Source organism: Osmia bicornis, chromosome 2 (assembly GCF_907164935.1).
Source record: "Osmia bicornis bicornis chromosome 2, iOsmBic2.1, whole genome shotgun sequence".
In the NCBI taxonomy this organism is placed as follows: Eukaryota; Metazoa; Arthropoda; class Insecta; order Hymenoptera; family Megachilidae; genus Osmia; species Osmia bicornis.
Window position 1 is genome coordinate 9,613,580 of NC_060217.1, and position 21,915 is coordinate 9,635,494.

The 21,915-nt window shown below is 40.2% G+C and overlaps 1 protein-coding gene across 1 annotated transcript; it reads left to right on the forward strand.

Moving 5' to 3' along the window:
- The first annotated feature begins 9,674 nt into the window (after positions 1–9,674).
- Positions 9,675–15,981, forward strand: LOC114874796 (facilitated trehalose transporter Tret1-like). Its single transcript, XM_029184408.2, has 8 exons — positions 9,675–9,734; positions 9,787–9,877; positions 10,029–10,319; positions 10,417–10,962; positions 11,143–11,585; positions 11,791–11,846; positions 12,998–13,101; positions 13,390–15,981. The coding sequence occupies exons 1-8, from the start codon at positions 9,675–9,677 to the stop codon at positions 14,700–14,702; spliced, it is 2,904 nt and encodes a 967-aa protein (XP_029040241.2). The 3' UTR covers positions 14,703–15,981.
- Positions 15,982–21,915: the final 5,934 nt, after the last annotated feature.

Below are 21,915 nucleotides of genomic sequence, written 5' to 3' on the forward strand. Positions count from 1 at the left end.
GCCGAATGCTGGCGGTAGCGAGCACGTGAAAGTGTTGCCGTGGCTCTATGCTTCAGCGAATAAACCTCCTTCTCTGTCAGTTCGCCGATCCGCTCGACGATCCTTCACTCGTACCGGAACATCGGTGTCCGGCTGAGCACCGGTACATGGTCGGCGACGGAATGAGCGTGTATCCGCGGTAGATATGCGTGCCGAACAGATCGATCGGATCGATCGATTTCGCTCTAACGATCTCCGTCGAAAGGAGAGACAAATTGACGCGGCTCCACTCGTGTCGCTATTATGCACCGTAAATAACACGGATCGAATCCAGCTAATATCTGAGTTGGCTCGTTAAAACACTTCTCTCTCTCTCTCTCTCTCTCTCTCTCTTCCTTCGATCCTTCCTTTGTCGCCCTCTTTCCCTCTAATCACGGCCAGGAACACGGTTAAGTGCGTAGCCGATGTCTGCCGATGAAAATTCGTCGACCAATTTTAATTGCAGACTCGAACTTCACCCGTGTCCGTGTCGCGAACCTTTCAATCACCTCACCAACAGGAATCGTTTCAGCACGAAAGAACTCAGAGATCGAACGGGTAAAAAGTGTAGTTCGATTCTCCGCCTCGATTTCACTGCACGTGTTACACACTCACGCCGGATAAACCCGAGCGTGAATTAAACGCGAAACTTCGCGAGAAACATCGGACGAACTGTTGATTGAAAAACGTTCCACTCTTTTCGTCCGAAAGGAAAGTACAAAATTACAAGCGACAGCTATGAACAATATGAAGCTGGAAAATCTTTTCCTTGTTTAACGCGGAAACGTAACACCATCGTTCTTCGATACATGGCGCCGCGTAATACAGTTCCGTTTCACCGTTTAATTTTCATGCACGAAACGATGACCATCCCCAACCGACTATATATTTTACAAACTCCGGTAACTCGACACCGTGCTACGTTTACCGAATGTTTTTTTCCATCGAGAATTAATCATTTCATCGAAATTGTTATCTTACGAAAAACCGTTCCATTAGAAGCAGCGCGATATCGTCGCGCGATAAAATTAATGAACGATGGTCTGGTGTGCGTGCCGTGCAACCAATTGCAGTACTCCGAAAATCCTGGACAAAATTAATCGGGTCGATTTAATCGCTGACTCGTTCCGCGTTCGTGGTGATTTTAGATGAACGCGGAAATGAGAAACATCTGATAGCGTGATTCGCGATGCAGTTAACGCGATTTTCCCGAGAGGCTGGTTATGCAACTGCTTGGAAAATGGTTGCAGTCAAGTGCATTCGCGATGCCAAACACGCGCACGTGGCCGATCTGTCTGAACCAGACACACGATTGATTTGCAGTCTGAACACTAGTCAACGAATACTATCTGGGGTCACTCGTATTTTTTTTTTTTTTTTTATCTCTGTGAATTTAACGACTTCAAAACGAAACGACGCAGCGACGAATTAAACGCGTCAATTGGAGAAGAATTTTACAACGCATCGAGCTTTGATTCAATCACCGATGATGTATCGATGCAATATTCGACGACCCGTGGAATGTATCAATTTGTAATTAATTGGAAAGAATTAATTTAGTAACGAACGTTTTATTCGATTTATTACATATTTATCGGGCTATTTTATACGACAATGTAACGTTTCATTGATTTCCTTTTTTCGCCTTTCGGTTAAGTAGAGGATATTTCTGCAGGCATAATACCAATTAACGAACAGTTTTTATCCAGTTTCAACGATTGATAGATTGAACGAAACAACGCGCGCGATCGCTGTTCGTGAATTCCCAATAATTGATTACGAATCCACGTCGTTAATCATGTAGGACACCAAACCCCAGAATTTCGTTAATTGCGCCACGAATTTTGCGTAATTTGCGTTTATTTTGCGCAACGCCTCGAATGATTCACCATCGCACAAATTCAGCTGGGAAACTGTGTAAACTCGAACGCACTCCGAGTTTCACGCACAATTGTTCAGAATATTGATAATATTTGTTATTGACAAAAAAAGAATAAATTAAATAATACGATTTTTGACTGATGTTTCATGTTAAACAAACACGAACATTTTTATCCCTGAAAGATTTTCATTCGATACAAACTGTTCAATTTATTATTCGTTTCCAGGCACCGACGTTTGCCTTTTAACAATAAATTGTTCTGGAATATTACAATCGTACAAACAACTCGCGCCCGTTTGAAAATCAGATTCTGATAAGCAAATTAGAGGCACCAGTGAGAGTATCGCGTACGTGTTATCGAACGTTACTGACTCGTGGTTCATTCACGTCATTTACAATCTATCTTTGCCGGAATGGCTCCCGCTTTGCACACAAATCCTCTGGAAAGCCAAACGCGAGGATCAAAAACTGTATCGGTAATTAATCGCATTGCGAAAGCGACGACTTCGACTGACACGTGTAACAGCATGTGCACCGAAAGTTTAACGCCCTAATAACAACACCACTCCCATTCCACGATTTTTTCTTCGAACATCGAACATCTGATTAAATGAAAAATTCTGTCCGAAATCCGAAATCAGCGGAATAAATTTCATATCGCGATTGAATAAATTTTTCAGCGTGTCCACTGAAGTGTACTGATACATTCGATAATTTCGAAACGAATGGATTCGTTCTCGTAAAAGCGTCTTGTAAAACTGGATTCTTCTAAGTGAGAAATTCGCGTTTACACGCAATTACGATGCAGGTGTTCCCGATTCACAAAACTGTAAAAACCATCTTCGATAACGTTCAATCGATCGAATGTTGATTTACGATTCATCCAAGAGAGCACATATCCACGACGAACGCGTATTGTTTAATTAACACGCTTGTCATAGGAAAAACGACGACACTTGGTACAGTATACCCGTCGATTCGTTGCACAACGAGGAAATCGAATACACCGATGCATCGATTCCGAGGAAATCGAGGAAAGCAATCACCACTAACCGTTAATTACGCAACTGAACATCGCGATCAGCTGTCCGACACGATTAACAACCGCACGTGATTCGACATCCAGCATGAGAGGCATTCTTTTGCGCGACATCCCGTTGGAATTTCCGGGAAACACAGTTTGACGCACATGGAACGCCCGCTCGGAGCGGCTTTAACCCGCTGACTGGCGGAGTCGTCCCTTTTCCAACCCCTTGACTCGTCCCGGACCACCCCCCAAACCCACGCTGCTCCTGGCACCCCTCGCCACCCTTACTCTCCTCACTTTCCAACCCCCTCGACCGACCTACCAACTTCGTCTACGACCTCTACCTTCGACTCTACCTTCGCGAAATCCTTCTCGTTCATGCGCGCACTAACAAAGTGCAAAAGTATTCGTGCATCTGTTCGTCTTTCCCATTAATGACGAGTCGCGCTCGGGAAAGGAACGACGAATACGAGATTTCCAACGGTTAAATATGTTGACAGAAATAATTAGGAGATCTCGCGTTTCTCCGCAATACCGGCGAGTCAAGCAGCCGAGACGAGAGAAATACTTGCGGCGTTAAGGTTCGAATATATTTTTTCCATTTTTTCTTTCAGGATAGCACTGTTTTAATTCTCCAACTGAGAAGACGATGCTCTGCTAAACTAATGCACGATTTAGAGTTTACGTTTAATGTTAGATTATGTAGTATTCTTATTTTCTAAAAAGGATGTATTAAAAATACAATATGAAAAATGAAAAATTATTAAAATTACTGAAATTTTAAGCTCTAGCACTGGCAAGATATCACGAAACTCAATAATGCGGTAACCAGGAGATACCACCCACTCGCAATGTATTAGAATCAACAGCAAGTAGTAGTAGACTGTATTTAGTCAGACGGCCGGGCGCTCACCGAAATTCACGGGTTTACAACACTTTACAGCCCCGTATTTTCAACCAACTGCTGTTTCGGATTACTACAACACAATATGTTGTATTTTTATAACCCCATTCAAACTTAAACAGGTACATTTTACGGGGTCGTAGCCTAGAAGCGGCAATTTTCGTTCGTCCTTCGCGAATAAAATGGAAACTTTCGTTGCTAGTACCTCAACAGAACAAACAAAATAGTCCCGAGTTTTTATTAAAACTAATAAAATAATCCTAACCAACTTGAACAGTGGAGTTTGGTACATTGAAAGACAAAAGCTTCGCGCTTGTTTCTCGCGTGTACAACCGAATGATCGACGCGTTTTAACGCCATTATTATTCGAGTGCACGAACGCAACAGGATAAAGCATCGGGCTGAAAAGAAACATTGCCATGTTCTTCACCGTGATTCTTCTATATCACGAGCCGAAAAGCCACGGGAACAAGTAATACAGGATGAAGAAAACGAGATAAAATCTCATGAAACGATAAGACGAAGAAAGCCATCCGCGGTGCTGACTTCTCTTCGCCTTAGCTTTACTTACGTCTTTCGTCGACTGGCTCGAAGAATCCCGCTTTCACCTCGAGTCCTCTTAAAAGATAAAAAGAAAGAAAGAGAAGCAAGAGACGTGGAATATCCTTCAGCTACCTAATAGCTTTTTACGCCTTATTACTCATCGTTACGGCTGGCAAGAAAACGATCACCGTAGAGGGAAGCGATCGTTCGATACGTTCGCTAAGATTACCGATCGTGTAACCGAACAGCTAATTACAACACGAGTTGGAAATAAAACCACGTCTAAAAATTAATGTCCATACTTCTCATAGCTAATTGAAATTTCATTGCACATCGAGCTTAATACTTAAATTCGGTACCATAAGCTTCCAGTTAATTGTACAAATCAAAGTATATATACCAATGTTCAATCTGAAGGGTTAATAGACTCCTGTTAAGGTAAATTGTTAAACGCATAAGAGAATCCAGAGATACAGGAACTGTATAATTGATATATTGTCGGATAGCGTAAGCCTGGATTCTAGAACAATGATACACCATATTCGCCCAAGTCTGTTCAAGAGTTACTTAATCTCAGCTTAGAATCCCGGAGGTAATTCCACGTAAGGGGCACTGCAGGAATAGTATCTCTTATAAGGATATATTCTTACGAAAAGTCAACATCGATGAAAATAAACTCGCCTTAAAATTAAACAAACATTACCGTATCGAAAATTAGCTCAAAGATACGCACGAAACAGAGAAGAGATTTGAAACGCAGAGAATAATAATATTGACATTCATTCGGATCGACTGGTTTTCCGAGGTAATAAATTTGTCTCATAATTCTTTCGATACGACGCATTTTTTATAATAACTTCAAGCCGTATAATAAAACATGTTTATAAATCCATTTTATAATATCGTACAACGACAAAGAACATCAAAGCGTACGTGTATACTTTATAGCTATTTTCATTGATACTGCTATCCGCGCTTTTGATATTTCACAAAAATTAAAGTTTCGCATTTCCTTTGTATCGAAAATTTTGATAAAGCTAAAACCAGTAACAATGCCGAAATATTAAATCTGTTATTTTACGATAAAAGAAGAGTGGATTAAAAAAATGTGCTCTGGATACAAAGGACCTAGATCAATTTGGTAAATTATTCTTCGTTCACTTAAAATATTACGTCAGGGACATTCGAGCGATTCAACTTATATTATTGCTACGTGCTGGATAGAACAATTAGTAGATTAACTTTCAGGGTAAAAATTAAATTCTTCGCGAAATAGGAGGAAGTGAATTATTACTTCATATGCAAAAGTTGGTCGTCTCTTGATAGAACTTAGCACAAGTTAACACAATAATCTTCCATCATTAGGATTTTAAATTTTAAATAAAATCCTTGACATATGATGAATTTTACTTGTTCAGTCAGAATCTGAGTCAGATTTACGAGGTGGTCGTTAAAAACGTTATTTTTGGAAGAGTTTGTTAACATATAAAACCCAAAAACAAATGTTGAAGATACAAGCTCGGCACAGGGGAAAAATCGTAGAAGTAGAGGACTTTGCGGTCGTGTAGACCATTCGTGATTTTATTACAAATTTTGGCAACTCGTTCACTTTGGTACTCAGAGCTCTGTGCAGACGAGAGGATCAATTTACTAAGTTAATAAATAACAACTTGTAGATACTATCTAACCAATATACAATTCTATTACTTCTTATGATATAAACAATTTCAAACGACTCTGAATCACAATTCTATTACACTACCGTTTCACGTGTGAATGTTCATTTTGCTTCGTATTCTAAATTTAAATACCGACATAAAATAAATAACACAACCGTAAATATATATTGCAATTAAAATTTTTACTGATACGTTATCTGATGTTTCGGATGATTACGAACAATCAACTGTACCATCTATATCAATATTTTTACCATTACGAGGACTTTCCACAAGTGCGGAGAAACATAATAAAAATGTCAACCGTAAGTAATCGTGACATATGATATCCAGGTTGCGTTTCGCATTAAGTAAGAGAGGATATATTAATTAAATATGTGATATCAAGTGTTAAATATCAATCAAGTGTTACACAAAGGTGAGCCATTAACATTTTGTACGTATGAACTTGAACGTACATCATCTGAATTTAATCATTTCTTTCATTGTTTTCAAAATACTCCCAGTAAGGAGTCATTGCTCATTATAAAAGCGCCAGGTCAGTAAAATGTTAATAACCGATTGCCATAAACAACATTAAATTCCTTTTTTAAAGATAAAATTTATACAACAAATAAATAAACTATTTACTTTACATAAATTAATCAGCGGACGTCCTATAAGTATCCATTCAATATTTGCATTGTAAATTCGAATTTGGAGTATATATTGATGGATATACTACAATTCATTCTGCTTGGAATTATTAATTAAAACAGTAATTCTAATTTTGATGTTTCATGCTTTTTTTCTGTTCTCACAATCGTTAAAAAATGCTTCTATACATTTCTATCTTTCATAATCCAGCAGAAAAACTGAAATTTTCCTTCGAACGTAGTAAATGAAAAATGTTAAAATCTTTATAGACACTTCATTAAACAGTACCAGAGTGATAAAGGTTGAAGTGAAACGAAAAGACAGGTGGTACAAGAACCCTCCTCTTACCGTCAGTTTCGCAAGCACCCCCTGTTCCCTAGCCAAGGTTTTACCTTCAACCCTTTTCAGTTACGGTACTAGCCCTTTCCTTTTAGCTTGGGGAGTGATAGCTTTCGGAACGTTACATTATACACCAGGAACTCCTTTCGCTGGTACGTCAGTTCATCTTTGTCTCGTTTGACTGTCGGAAAAAGAGAGCTAGAGCAGGAAAGAGCGACGTAAGGGGTGCGACGAGAAGTAGAAAAAAAAAAGAAAGGAAAACGAACGAGACCGAGGGTGAAGATGGGGTGAAAAGATCGAAAGAAAAGGAGCAGGAAAAACACGACCCCAGGAACAGGGTGTGTGTATACTCATGATACACAGTGGAAAGCAAAACTGAACCAATAATGCTATTTCTCCCAGAAAACTATTTTTCGTGTTGCCAGATATCCAGATACAGCAACGTTAATATTTACCATTTGTTGCGTCAATTTTTATTTCGAAAACGTCAATCAACGATGAAGTATTCAAACAGTAGAGATTCGGAGTGGTTTTTTAATACTTTCACAAAAATATAACAAATTGTTGAAATAAATAATAATATTTTAAAGCTGATTTCACTATCACAGTTTTGTTCAACCAGTTTTCGAGTTTCGAACCTTCCACGTTCAACGACCACATTTTCCACCATATTTCCCTGTCCCCTTAAAAGTAAAACGTAATCTAACCACTCCTATTTACCCTTCCCGTAACTATCACTGCTTTCTCTCCTTGTCTCGTGGTTTTCGTACAAGACCGTCTTGCAGCGTGAAATTTTAATACACCAAGTAGCTCGTAAAGTCTGCGTAACCAAGCCATGAATTTGAAAAATCTGGAACGCTGCGAGATTTCCATGAAGAGAAAGCATCGTGAGTTAAACGTATCCCTGGAAAACTCGTCGAACCGTGCATTGACAGAGACCCATCTAAGTGAACAACTCCCGAGGTGGATTTTTGTGAAAATAGCTTGTACCATCTGGTTCGTTCGATGCTTCGAGGGAGGATCAGCGAAGCTCGTAAAAGTGCTCTTCGAACACGCGACTATAACGAGGTTGTTAAGTGTAAACAGACTGAAATTACACGGAAATTTCCTGTGCAAAGCGAACGAATGACGTGGTAATTTCGGTAAGATAACAGGATAGCTTTCTTTCAGAAATAAAAGTATTTCCTGAATCATAGCGCCCCAGGTCTTAAACGAATACTAGTTATATTCGATAATAAGCACACCTGGTCAAATTCAATTATACGATTCCCGAGGGCAAGTAATCTAATTTGCACGTCATCAAGTCACGCGGCGAAACTAGTTTGAAGGCCCAGGCATACACAACCGACCGCGTGTATCAAATATTGAAGTTCCTAGATTGCGCTGGACTGCCCTGAGGGACATTAAATAACTGCCAGGTTCCGAAAACGTGAGAAGCCTTGTAGAATTACGATTGTAGACAATTCTGATCCGGTAAGATTCAAAACGGACCCGCTGGCGTTTCAAGTTAACGTCGAATTATCAATAACCCTGTGCATATCTTCTGCTTTCCCTTTCATTCGCATTTTATAGCTATAATTTAAAATAATATTTCTTTAAGTAAAAAAAAAAGTACAACAGCGCATTGTATGATAAAAACAGTGCAGCTCGAAAAATTGCAAAAAGGAAGTCAAAATGTAACCTTTGCGCTGAAAGAACGCGTTTGTGTGCCAAAAAGCAAAAATAAAAGCAGGACACAGTGCAGTTTCGACTGCAAAGACTGTCAGCCGTGGCGAACACTGAGCATGTTAATATTTTTTCCAAGCAGTTCCACGTGCACGCGTTGCACCGTGCATCCAGTGCATTCCAAAGTGCACTTTGTTAACAATACGCGAATATTTCGCGTTCCCAGACAGAGGGGCTATTTTAACCATCCACCAAGGTGGTCCAGTGTAACGTAAATCTTATACTTCCGCGTGTACAGAAATACTAGATTTTAGTAGAAATTTTAGTACCCATTTCGGCTTTTTTTTTTAATGTAAATTAAAAATGAATTTCGACCGCATTTCGTAGGGACGTAATTGTTTATTAATAATACTTTTCGTCGTACCAGTTTACTATAGGAATGAATTCTGTTGAATTTTATTCGAGTAAACATGATTATTTGGCTGTTTCCGACGTAACTGATTATTCGCCTTTGGTGGCGATGCAATTCGTAGTATCGATCAACATGTACATAAACACATTGGTACACTATATTTCATGTAATTAAGCCTTCAAAACAGTATTGAATTCAAGCATCGTTATTATCAAAGGTAGAGGAAATTATTTTCCCGTTCGTTATGAATTTTCGCAGAGAAAATTGAGAAAAATAAATGAACATTGTCGGACCGTAATCAAATGACAATTCGGCTCACACTTCACTGTATAGATACACCTTGATCGTGCGACACAGAAAACGAGATAACCTGCATTTGCATCAAAGGAACCATCACGGCGCATCCTGAGTGAAAATCGCTCTAGGAGGAATTCGAAACTCTAACTAGATCGCGGAATCGATGCAATTCAGAATGCAATGTTCAATGGAAACGAGGATCACGATTGAAATATTGCCTGTAAAGACACATAGTTTTCGTATCGCCGATACCGAGACTCTACCGACGAATCATGTTTCACTCTTTAGATGCTGAGATTCGAGTGTATTTACAAGAGAATTCGAACCGAAAGGTATTGAGGAAACTAGAAAAGATAAATTAAGTACGATTCGCCATAACGTTAGATACCGTTTGTTACACCCGCTGCATCGAAGACATTGAAAATGATAGACACGCTCATTGGCGTGTGGCCACAATGGATCGCTTGTATGACAGGTTAGCGAAATTCTCTATTTTTCACTGGTCATCGAACCCTTACATTCTCGATGATTTTCAAAGAAGAAAACGCATCAGTTTCTCAGGAGATCAATTTGAAATTTTGTGCAATAGAAAATTATTATTTCCTCAATTATTTCGGTGCGCATAGTCACCCTGTTGTCCATCACTTTTGGAATGGTGATTGGCTGGACGTCTCCTTACTTAGCCCAATTGACTAGCGAAGAAGGATTATTCTTCGTGACAGAGGAGGAGGCATCGTGGGTCGCCTCTTTGATGCCATTCGGACGGATGATTGGTTCCATCGTGGGTGCAATTATTATGGAATATCACGGCAGTAAAATGGCTCTTTTTTCAGCGGGGCTGCCAAACATCGTAGGCTGGATTTGCATAATATTCGCCAATTCGGCTGGATGGCTTTACGTGTCTAGAATCTTTGCAGGTGAACGACTCTGTTTCTTTCGTTTACTTCGAACTTTGTATTTGCGTGTTGCGCGTATGACGTCAGCTGGCAATGTGGACGATTTCATTTATCGCAGGTATTTCCATCGGGATCTTCTTCTGCTGTTTTCCCCTGTACATCGGGGAAATAGCAGCGGCGAAGATACGCGGAGCGTTGGTCAGCGTTATAATGAACGGGATGCCGATTGGAACGCTGTTGGGCAACGTAATGGGCACTCAAATGTCGATAATGTGGTTCGGAATAATCAGTTTAATTTTGAATATGTGTTATGTCATGATTTTCCCGGCACTCCCTCACACGCCCTACTATTACGTGCATCGCGACAATATAGAGGAGGCAAAAAAAACGATTCAGTGGTATCATAGAAGATCGATCATTGGAGTGGAACTCGAAGTGATCGGTAGTTACGTCCGAGGCGCCAACGCCATGAACTTGCGCGAGAAACTCGAGCAAATGCGTGAGAAAAAGAACAAACGGGTGTTCGGGATAGTGCTGCTATTGTTCATCATCATGCAACTCAGCGGATATACCACTGTCATATTTTACATGGAGATTATAACGACCAAAGCGAAAGTGACGTTGATAGCACCGCAGAATGTCGTGATTATCGCCGGTGCACTAGGTATAGTATCTTTTTCAAAATTTCAACATTCAAATTCGAATTCCGATCGAAGCAATCCAATTTGCTGAGTATTTCACTCAGTAAAAATAGTAAAAATATTCTACTCTTGTCCGCCGCTTTCATCCTCAAAAATGTTTTGTCCGTTCAAAATCGATATAGTACACAACGTCGGTGTTTCAGGCATAATATTCGGTTGGATCAGCGTGATTCTGATCGATCGGTCCGGCAGAAGAATCCTCGTAGCAATGTCCTGCTGCGGCGTAATCACCGCGATGGTGCTTTTGATATTACATTTTACGCTGGTGGATCTGGAGCACGATCCAAAAAGTAGCGAGTGGACGACAATACTCGCTATGATGTTTTTCATGACGTTGGCCCTTGGTTTGGTACCTGTTCCGAACACGTTGCTCAGCGAACTTTTCCCCCCCGATCTAAGGAGCATCGCCGGTTTTATCGCCAGCTTCACGTCCGCTTTATTTGCATTCATCTCTAGCATAACTTTTTATCCGATGGTCACAGCGTTTACCGAGAAATCTGTGTTCATTTGTTACGCATTGGTGATGATTGGCGGTCTGGCCTTTTCGCTCACCTGCGTACCGGAGACCAAAGGAAAAACCTTACAGGTAAATCTTGTGGCTCTCACGATTTAATGTATCACAGTTAATCCTTTAATTCCCAGTATATATTGTAAAGTCGTTCCACGAAATTATGTTAATTTGTAATATGAAAATTATGAAAACTGGTATGTTGACAAAGTTACATAATAATACTAATGGAAAAGTGAAATTGTTCTATTATAATGTTGGGTAATTAATGTACTGCCTACAGGAAATACAGGAAATGATGGACAATCGGTATCGACAAGGGCAAGAGACGGAAACAGCGTGAAGTTAGTATGAAAATGAAACATGACATTAAAGAATCAACGATCTCAATAATTATGCAATGTTTTTTTTACAAATGACTGTGTCAATTACCTGTAACTTCTACTTGTATCATATAAAATAAGAAGCAATAAAGCTACTGTTCCCTTGATGATGACGGAAATGTGGTGAATCATAAATATTTAGCTGCTTCGTTCGACCGTGAGTGAAGCTATACGGGAATTACACGTGTCTTATCTTATCACGGCGGTTTGTCAAAAGGCATTAAATAATAAGTAACCGGTAGGGAAACTGAAATTATATACGAGATCGCAAATTTCTTTATTAAAAACATCGGATGGAACGAAAATGTAATCTCATGATCAACTTCCTTGTATGAGATGAGGCTTTTCAAGTTTAATATCGGATCAACGTTAATCGAGATTTGAAAAATTTTACAGAATGTGTTTAGTATTAAAAATTGTATTCATAAACTTCCGCATAAAAGAAATAAGAGAAAAGTAACAAACCCTTTCGTTAAATTCACTGCAGAATTATGCATACCACAAACATGACGTCAACGCTAATAAAACTGACATAAATACACTTTCATCGCACTCATAAAACAGTAAGTCCTTTCCTACTCCACTCACTTGAATTTGTTCTAGTCTATAAAGAAGAGATAAAAATGTTTTTATCCCATGTTAAACTCTCGTCGTGTGCATCAAAACTTTGAAAAATTTGCATCCCTTTCAAACTGATCCTAAAGGATACGCTAAATCGTTGCAACGACGAAGAAGTTTTCTTTCATTCAATGATAATTTGAAAATTGTAAGCATTAAAAGACTCAGTTTTAAAACTATCGGTTCCTCTGGTGAAATATTACTCTCTAAAAAAAATATTTTCCTGCGTGATGTTAACTTTCACAAAACGTAGCGTAAACAAAATGAACGATTGCAAAACGACTAATACCATTTGTAATACCTGTTATCAGTATAGCGAAAAACAAACAATTACTCTCCTAACAATTAAACATCTCCTGTAAAGAAGCGAAGACAGGTTGTGAATATCTTATCTGTTCTCTCCTCCTTTCTGATAGATCGAAACAAATTATACGTTGCGCTCGCCATCGTTATTTTCAAAGGCATTTAATGTTGATACCTGTTACACCACTATCAGTCGTTTCACACCATCAGTGGGGTCAACATGACCGCGGAAGGAGGTGAGAAGTTGACCCGCAGGGTAACGTGGCCACAATGGATCGCTGGTATCGAAGGTAATTAATAATTTGACTCTTCTGCATCACTAAATATAAAATATAGAAAATTATCGCGGTTTTAAAAAATGAAGAAAAACAAGTTCTCTCCGCCCCAACGGGGAACATCTAACATTTCAACATTTTAAGTGACCTAGAATTTTGTTTATCATAGTTGCATTTGCTGTACGTTTCTAGCAAACCGGAGGGCCAAAAGAACCGATTGAAAGGAGAAAAGCTTGGTTTTACTTTCTTTTCAGACGACTAGCGGTTGCATCGGTAATCCATCGATTTCCAATTTGTTCGCAGTTTTGCTGTTAGTCACTCAAGTCGGATCAATAGGAGCCTGGTCATCTCCGTACATCGGCCAGTTAACTTCCACCGAATCCGAACCCGTGCTCACAATGACAGAAGTATCTTGGGTGGTGTCGTTGATGAACGTAGGAAGGCTGTTCGGGGCAATCTTCGGTGCATTGTGCGCCAACTATCTCGGCAGTAAAACGACAGTTCTGATCACCAGTATACCGGTGGCTTTCTGTTGGCTCTTCATGATCCTGGCTGACAGCGTCGAGTGGTTGTACGCCGCCAGAATTTCCGGCGGCGCCAGCTTAGGGATGATCTATAGCTGTTTTTCTCTGTATCTGGCAGAAATAGCGGATCCAAAAATTCGAGGCGCTTTGGTTACCGTTGGTATGACCGGTTTACCATTTGGCAACTTGATTATCTGCATAATGGGAGCTTATCTACCTCTCAAGACGTCAGCAGCGATCGCCCTCGGTCCCTGTGTCGTCTTGATGGTATTCCTATTTCTGCTACCAGAATCACCGCATCATTTGATCAAGAAGCACATGGACGAGAAGGCAAAGGCGTCGATACGCTGGTATCATCGCGACTGTGACGTCGAATCGGAATTTAACAATTTACAAAAGTTTCTGCATCTCCGTGACCAATCGTTACTGGATACTCTGAAAGAGCTCAAGGCACCGCATTTCAGGAAGTCGATCCTCATAGTCAGTGTACTGTTCATATACAGTCAGCTGTCTGGAATCAACAATGTCCTGTTGTACATGGAATCAATCTTAACATCGGCTAAAGTTAGCGTGTTAGGACCCGCGCAAGTGGTAATAATAGTGATGTGTTTTGGAAACATTGGATCATTTCTCTCCTCCTTTCTGATAGATCGATTCGGCAGGAGAGTGTTGCTAATCGTGTCGTGCGTCGGTGTAGCGATATCCATGTGCATGTTGTCGCTCGAGTTTCAACTGTTGAACTTTGGTTTCCAGCCAGAAACAGTGGAAGGTGTGTCGATATCCGCCATGCTTTTCTTTTACATTAGCGCGTTCGGAGGCATCATTCCTGTACCAGCGACGATTCTCAGCGAAATCTTTCCGTCACACTTGAAATGTTACGCCGCGTGCATCACCAGTTGCACGAGCGCGATATTTGGCTTCATTTCCACCAGTACTTATCTACCTTTGCTTCATCTAATGACCGAAAGATATGTGTTTTTCTTCTACGGTTTCTGCTTGCTAACAGCTATACCGTTCACTTTGTTCTGTGTACCGGAGACTAAAGGATTGACTTTGCAAGAGATTCAAAGTCAATTGACAGATAAGAAATAGATCTGTCGTAAACATTTGCACGTTACTATCACACGCATCGTGTGATCCTGAATACTTGTTTCTACTATGATACTTTTGATGCTTTAATGCGACGAAGTATTTTCAAAAACAGTTTCCTGGATCGAGTGCGAGTGATAAAGTACATTCTTAAAAATTCGATTAACGTGTTTATTTGTTCAGTTTTCTTTTTTTTTTTTTTGTATCAATAAACGTGGAAGTTTGAAGAAAACGGAGGAAAAACTGTAATCCGACGAAACTTGCTCTCCGAGGATCGTCCAAGTTTGATGGATATTTCATTGGAAAGCAGATTTCGAGGAATTTCCAAACAAAGGTTCGGATAATAGAAGAAACGGTCGTGATGCCTGATGTTCTTTTGCTTTCCGTTCTTCCCTTAACCGAGAAACGATGTAGCTATTTCTCTTCGGAGCGGACACGCGCCCTCGTAACGTCGACGATGGAACTCGGCCAGTTTCATATTTTACAAGACGATGCTTCAACCACGCTGGCTGGCTGACTGTGCCAACGTGCCAACCACGTTAAAGTTGCCACGCTCCCATGACGGCACCGTTGAAAATTCCACGCCACCTTATCTCGCTCGGGTCACTGCACGATCATTTGACCATTGATGACGTTATAAACGTCGTAGCGTCAATAAAAATTTACGATTCATTCTTCTTTTCTGTCCGACTACGCGCTAACCTCACGATATCGATCCACTAGAGCGGATTTTGCACGAGTTCCCAAAATTACGGGTACCCCCGATCGACGAGTGATCGATCGAATCTAATGGTGAAAAAAATTTTAATCGCTCAAAATGAATAATTGTTGACGTTTTATGCGATACAGTACCTACGATTACTATTTACAGTAACGTTGATCAAATAACTCTGATACATCATTCGAATCCAATTAACTCGACACAGGAATCTCAATCTAAGCGAAATTTATTGAGTATCATTAAAATTATATCATCTTTGATTAAAATCACGTTTCAAGTACCTATTGTTGTTTGAATGAGCTTATCGTCTTGTCTTTTGAAGGAGTTAAGCAGTTATTTTGTTTTGTGTCTTGATAAATAGATATAAATATAGATTTATTAAACATCGTCGATAATGATAGAGTTTCTGATGGAGTGGATAGTTACTGATATATTCTACCAAAAATGCGATAGATGTCCTAAAATAATTGTAGCATATAAGTGTTTATGATGTTTAACCCAGTATTTCTGCGCTTGTGTATTTATTATTTGAAAATATATACAATAAAGGTTTCTATATAACTTTGCATATTTCATTTCATGCATTTTCATCTCCTCGGGTCCATTGCATTCAATTATCATTTTAAATTTACTACCGCGTTACTCGATCGTGTTTGGAGAACCATGAAAACCAATAACTATTTGCCGCACAGAGAATAATGTCCTACAAAGTTCACCGATGTCAGTGAATTATTATATCTAACGATTCGATAAGCCGATTTCCAGTAAATCCAACTTTAGAAAAGAAAAGATCAGAGGAATTACGGTAATTAATACCGTGTCCGTTTCGCGAACGGAAAGATGCATCCAGATATTAATGCAGTCTGTTCAACCTCATGTAATATTCATGTCACTTTTTCTTCCCGCTATCGAATCGCGTCGACTTCTCTTACGATTTTTCATCCCTTTGTCGAAACGATCGTTACAGCTTAGCGGACAGTAAAAAAAAAAACACGTCGTAAAAGGACGATTGCCGGTTGGAAATAAAGCGGAATATTCAGGAGGGTTATTGACGGTGAACGAGTCGTTCAGGCAACGATTCGTTAACTTTTAACAATATATTCTCTTCGTAAGATTTTCTTGGAAATTTCGTTGTTAGATTTTTCAGCATCTCTTCGTTGACGCAGACGGGACGCAAAGATACCCGACCGTCTTCTTAACATTTTCACCAGAACGAACGAGATAGTTTATCGTCATCCTGATATAAACGCTTCCCTTGACAAAGCCGCGGAAATTATACGCTCGAAGGCAGCCATTGTATGTCGTCGGCTTTCTTCGAGTCGCAGACACCGTATGGTGTTTATCGTAAAACCAACGTATCGTAGATTCACTCGTTTGAAAGCCGTAAAGGGACACTAACGCGTTTCTATTTTTGGTGCTTGCATGGATATTCTCGATCGATCATATGAAAAAAAAAAAAAATAAAAAAAAATCTATCTTTTAATTTTTCAATCTTTTACACCCTCTTTCACTCTGATATACGAACCACTCGCGGAGATAGCGAACCGTGAATGTAATCGCTGTTCGAACACCAACTTAATCATTTTCCCACCTACAACTATGTGCATTCGTTTCAGAACTTCTAATCGCTTTAAAGCTGTCTGCAACTAAACCGAGTCAATTACCCTGTCAACCCACCCTGCTAGATTCTCTTATCTAACACGGCTATTATAGCGCTAAATCTGATAATGCCGAACGAATTATCAGCTCCTAAAATAGTTTGCTCGATGGAGCATCGTTACTTTGTTAAATCCTACGAATTTCACGTTGACCTGTGTAGAGAGCTTTATGCATTTCTAAAGTTATCGCGACATCCAGAGGGTAATTACGTAAATGAACATTCAGAAATCGATCGCCTCGCAATTACCATCCACTCGTTTCGAATTGATGGACAACGAAAGCTTTCGGTTCTTGCAGCCGAAAATGAAACCGTACGATCATCCGTCACGTTCGTTTAGACCCGTGGTTTAATTTACTTCGACAGTAGTCTTGAAACGAGATGCAACACAAAAGCACCCACGAGGCTGACGACGGACATTATTACCGTTTCGTTGCTGTCCAGCGTAAATAGATTTACCTTTTAACGCGGTTTAATCGTTAGTACCGTTACGGGACATCGAAGGATATTAAAAGCGTTTAAGAAAGAAAAATAATTGCGAAGCTCTGAGAAAGTTTGGTAAAAGAGGACGACAGTCGATCTTTTTTCCAAAAAATTTTCCCGAGTTTCTTAAATTCAGTGAAACACCTCGTCGAAGGGCAAAGAAAAATCACGCGTGCACAGAAGGTGCAATAACGGGAATACCTTTGAGTTTCGGTCAATAAAGAAGTTCCGAAAACAATTTTGCAATGCAATAACCCTTCGCGCCAGGGCAATCGCCGAACTTTCCTCGAAGCCTTTCCCGTTCCCATATCCCGCAGTCTGAGGATCTTAAAATTCAACGAACCTCGGAGCGTTGGATCGTCTTTCCACTTACAAACAGGGATTTCGTTCCTTCCAGCTTTTCTTTCCTCGAACCGTACTGAAAGAGCAGCGAGCAGTTTGATCGGCCGTAAAAATCAAAAGATCGCTCGCGCTAGTACTCGTTGAATCGCCTCTATTCCAGCCGGTTACACGGCCCAGACAAGCTGCGAACCTTCTTTCATTTCCACGTGAAAATGGTCGCGTTATCCTGTCAGCTTGAATGCAAGGAATATCAGTCCGGTGCGCAGGAAATCGAAGTAATTTTTTATCGGTGAACGTTGAGTTTAACCGCTTTCTTTGCTCGCTGTCCGATATAAAGGAGATATCCTGCGGAGATAGCCAGCGAAAGAGGAAGATTTTTCTAATAAAATTTTATCACCCGCGATTCGTGCTGATCCGCAAAATCGGACAAAGTGTTTAGGTCCATCGAACGAAGTACTGTGTGATTTGGTAAAATAATAGGGATTGAAGCGTCGTAACGGAGATAAGAAGTTCGATGCACCATGGGCATGGAACGAAGGAAAATGTAGGCTAGTAGTACGTCACGGAGAGGCCGGAATTGGTTGGTCGCCAAGTCGTGGGATAGTCAATGGAACGGAGATAGGAAAGGGGAATCAGAGTCGGTAACCTAAATTCTCGTGCGACGACTTGCAACGATCCCTTTGAAGCTGCCTGTACCGCTTCCGTTGGATCAATGATACTCGTGGTTAACTGTACGCAGTGTTGCATTGCGATACATACACCGTTTCCGTGATACATGGAATCCTATCCCGACCGTGTACGATCGCGAACAATCGAAAAGAAAAAACAATCCTCTCTGATCACTGTCCGAGAGCGTACGTTTTCAACAGAAGCTATGAATTAATCGAAAGGAAAAACAATCGGGTGTAGGATGCGTACGTTTTTAGCAAAACAAAAAGAAAATACGCGAATCGGTTCAAATCGCGTGAGTCAAAAACACCGTGAAAGGTCGAAATATCTTTCGTTTCACAAAATAAAGAACGAAAATCAGAATCGAAATTTTATGGATAAGATAGAAATGAAATTTTTTAACGACGAATTGAAAGTAAGAAGCAATGAAGTGTTCGCAGGAAGACGGATCTTGTGAATATTTATACCAAGAAAATGAAGCTGCAGGAAGCGAGTAGAAACAAGGACTCGCAAGGGATTCCTCGCGAGTCTCATAGCACTCCCACGTCCCTACATCTTTCTTCAGATACACCGACATCAATTTTTCGTCTTTATTCCTTCTCGCGTCTTTCTGACCTAGTTTCTCCAGCTGTTTTCGTAAGTTACGTTACTCGTAACTTCAAAAACGCTTTATAGCAGTTGATAGCTTTCGTACTTGATTTATAAGAAAATTAATCATCTGGCAAAATCCTTTTACGTCAGCCGCGATGGCTTGAAATAAAAAATAATAGCCGAAAATAACTCTACAATAAAACAAAACTACACCTCGACGTTTAATTAAAGCACCCAGTGCGGTTATGACCCTTTGCTCTTGTTGCTCCGTCTCCATTCGATACGAAAGAGGAGAAACTACATGTTTTCTGAAATTATCCACGAGAAGTAATAGGAGGAAAAGGTAGTTAGAAGATAGGTTCAAAGAATAACACGTTTCTGCCCGTAGGAAACGCGAGGAAAAGATTCCTCTGTTCTGTCTCGACTCGTATCGCGTTACCAATCACTTCTACAAATGAACAAGAAATACATAAAATTAGAAAAGGAGGACGTAACACCTCGACTGCATAATTTCTTTTGAGAAATTTTGATTTTTGTTTTGAAAAATGGATATTTGCCATAGGATATCGATTCGATTTACGGATAAGCGAAATCGAGAAAGTAGGAACATCAGAGGACTGATGGTGGAAGGTAGGTACGAATGCAAAGAATCTGGGTTCGATTTCCGGTGGCGACGGTCCCTATTTTTCACCAATTCCTACATATACGATTACCTCTGCGAGAAACGATCGGAGAACACTTCCGGTACTCGCCAGCAGAAGGACGTCTACGATCATTCGTTGGGCAGAAAGGGAATTTACTGGTGTAATAAAAGTCTTGTATTTTAGGCAGAAATCTAATAAGGAGTCTTTCCGAGGAGTTCGCAAGCAGACATCGGACGAAACTCTGTGTTTTTTCCTTTCTTCTCCTTTCCATTTTTCCATAATTTATTTTTACTATAACGTTACGACGCGACGCCCGAATATTCCTTTGGCTCTCGTAACTTTCTTCTGCTTCTTCTGCCTCTTTGAACTTTCTCCTCACGTGCATCTCTTATACCACGAAAGATGAAATATGCCCGATACCCCAGAGCTTTCGACGTCGAACTCGATCGCCAACATCCTTTGCCTTACAACAGCGAAGGCTACTCGAACAGACAAACTTGGAAAACCACGTTTGATCCGTTCAATTATTCGCTCCATAGATGTTTCGTGTGTAAAGTATTCCTTTGGAAATCGTTCGTGTCCAAGAACGTAGAACGGCTGTTTTATTTGATTTAGACGCCATCTCGCAAGCTGTGTTTTGTTTTTAAAACTGCTGCTTCACGGTGTTGACTACTCTCGGAATTTTCACGGAAAATATATCGAGAGGTTGACACTTTTCATATTCTAGCATACTTCCTTTTTCATTTTTTATACGGTATCGTAGATACATAGAAACGCACAGCTGTATCCTGGATTTTATATTTTTCAATTTTCGTATACTGGATTTTGAAAATCCAAGTATAATAAAAATCTGACGTCTTTTTCTATCGTAACTATCAGTTTCGCAATAAGAGTGTGATTAGTTTGCACAAGAGTATGGTGTTACAGCAATTAAAAGCATCGTAGGTTCAAGCACAATCTACATGATTATCAATAGGGTTTGATTACAAAGTGGCTATACCCTGGCATACCGAAGACCTACACAGATTGAATGTTAATGGATTGCGTGATCTATGAATTATGCATTATCTATCACCTATGTAACCCGCGGTGGCGTTCGTGTAAAATTCAAATCAATGATCACCGGTCAAAATAAAAGCGACTAGATTGAAATCCTGTCGGAGAATCGTATCAACTGAACTGTAACAACAAAATGTTTTCGCGGTGAATGTTAAACACAGAGTGCAATCGATCGGTGCTGCAGAACTTTCAAAACTACGACAAATAGCCGAGGTAGACCTCTAAACCATCACGTGTTTCCCAATCTATGTCTGCCGGGAATAATTACACTGCGTTTACAACAGCACGTCGAAATCGAGGGAAATAAATGGTGTTTGCCGGACGAGAAAATTGTTGAGTCAACAACTTCCTCGCTAACACGATTTTAACGAAGTTACAAATTTGAACCCTTCGCAATCGTAATATCTTCGAGCGTCGATGACACACTGTTTACAATACTGTTTCGTTACTTTTCAACGGGGTATCGTTGCCAAAGCCGTGGGCACGTTCGCGAAATAGCTTGGCAAGTGGTAACGTTTCTCGAAAATGACAACGTTCACGGAAACAGACGTGACCGAACCGATACGAGAACGGGACGTAAAAGATTCGGCGAGTTCACCGAGCTATGAACCAACGAAAGCAACGTCGTTCTCTGTTGAATGTAGCCTGAAGAGACTCCAGGGTTCGCCACTTGCACCTCGAGAGCTTTGCTTGTCTCTAGAACTCTCGAGCACTCGGTTAACAGACAGTAATTCTACGGTAATAGAATGTTTTTTTTTTTAGAACCGTACACCTAACACAAGGTTCCTCGCAATGAAAGAACACGCTAGGAGGCGCGACGATTTCGAAAGAAGAACTTTATTGGAATAAAAGAAGTGACACCCATTTAGTCATTTGTTTAAAAAGAAGCTTTTGACTGTCTCTCGATAATAGATATGAATTGTACAAACAAGGTACTTATGTATGTCGAAGAAAAGTTTGAATCCGGGATGTCAGTATTTCAGATGCATTTGTACATCGCAAAACCAACGTTTAACTTTCCAGCCAAGTACGAAATCACTCGAAACCCTC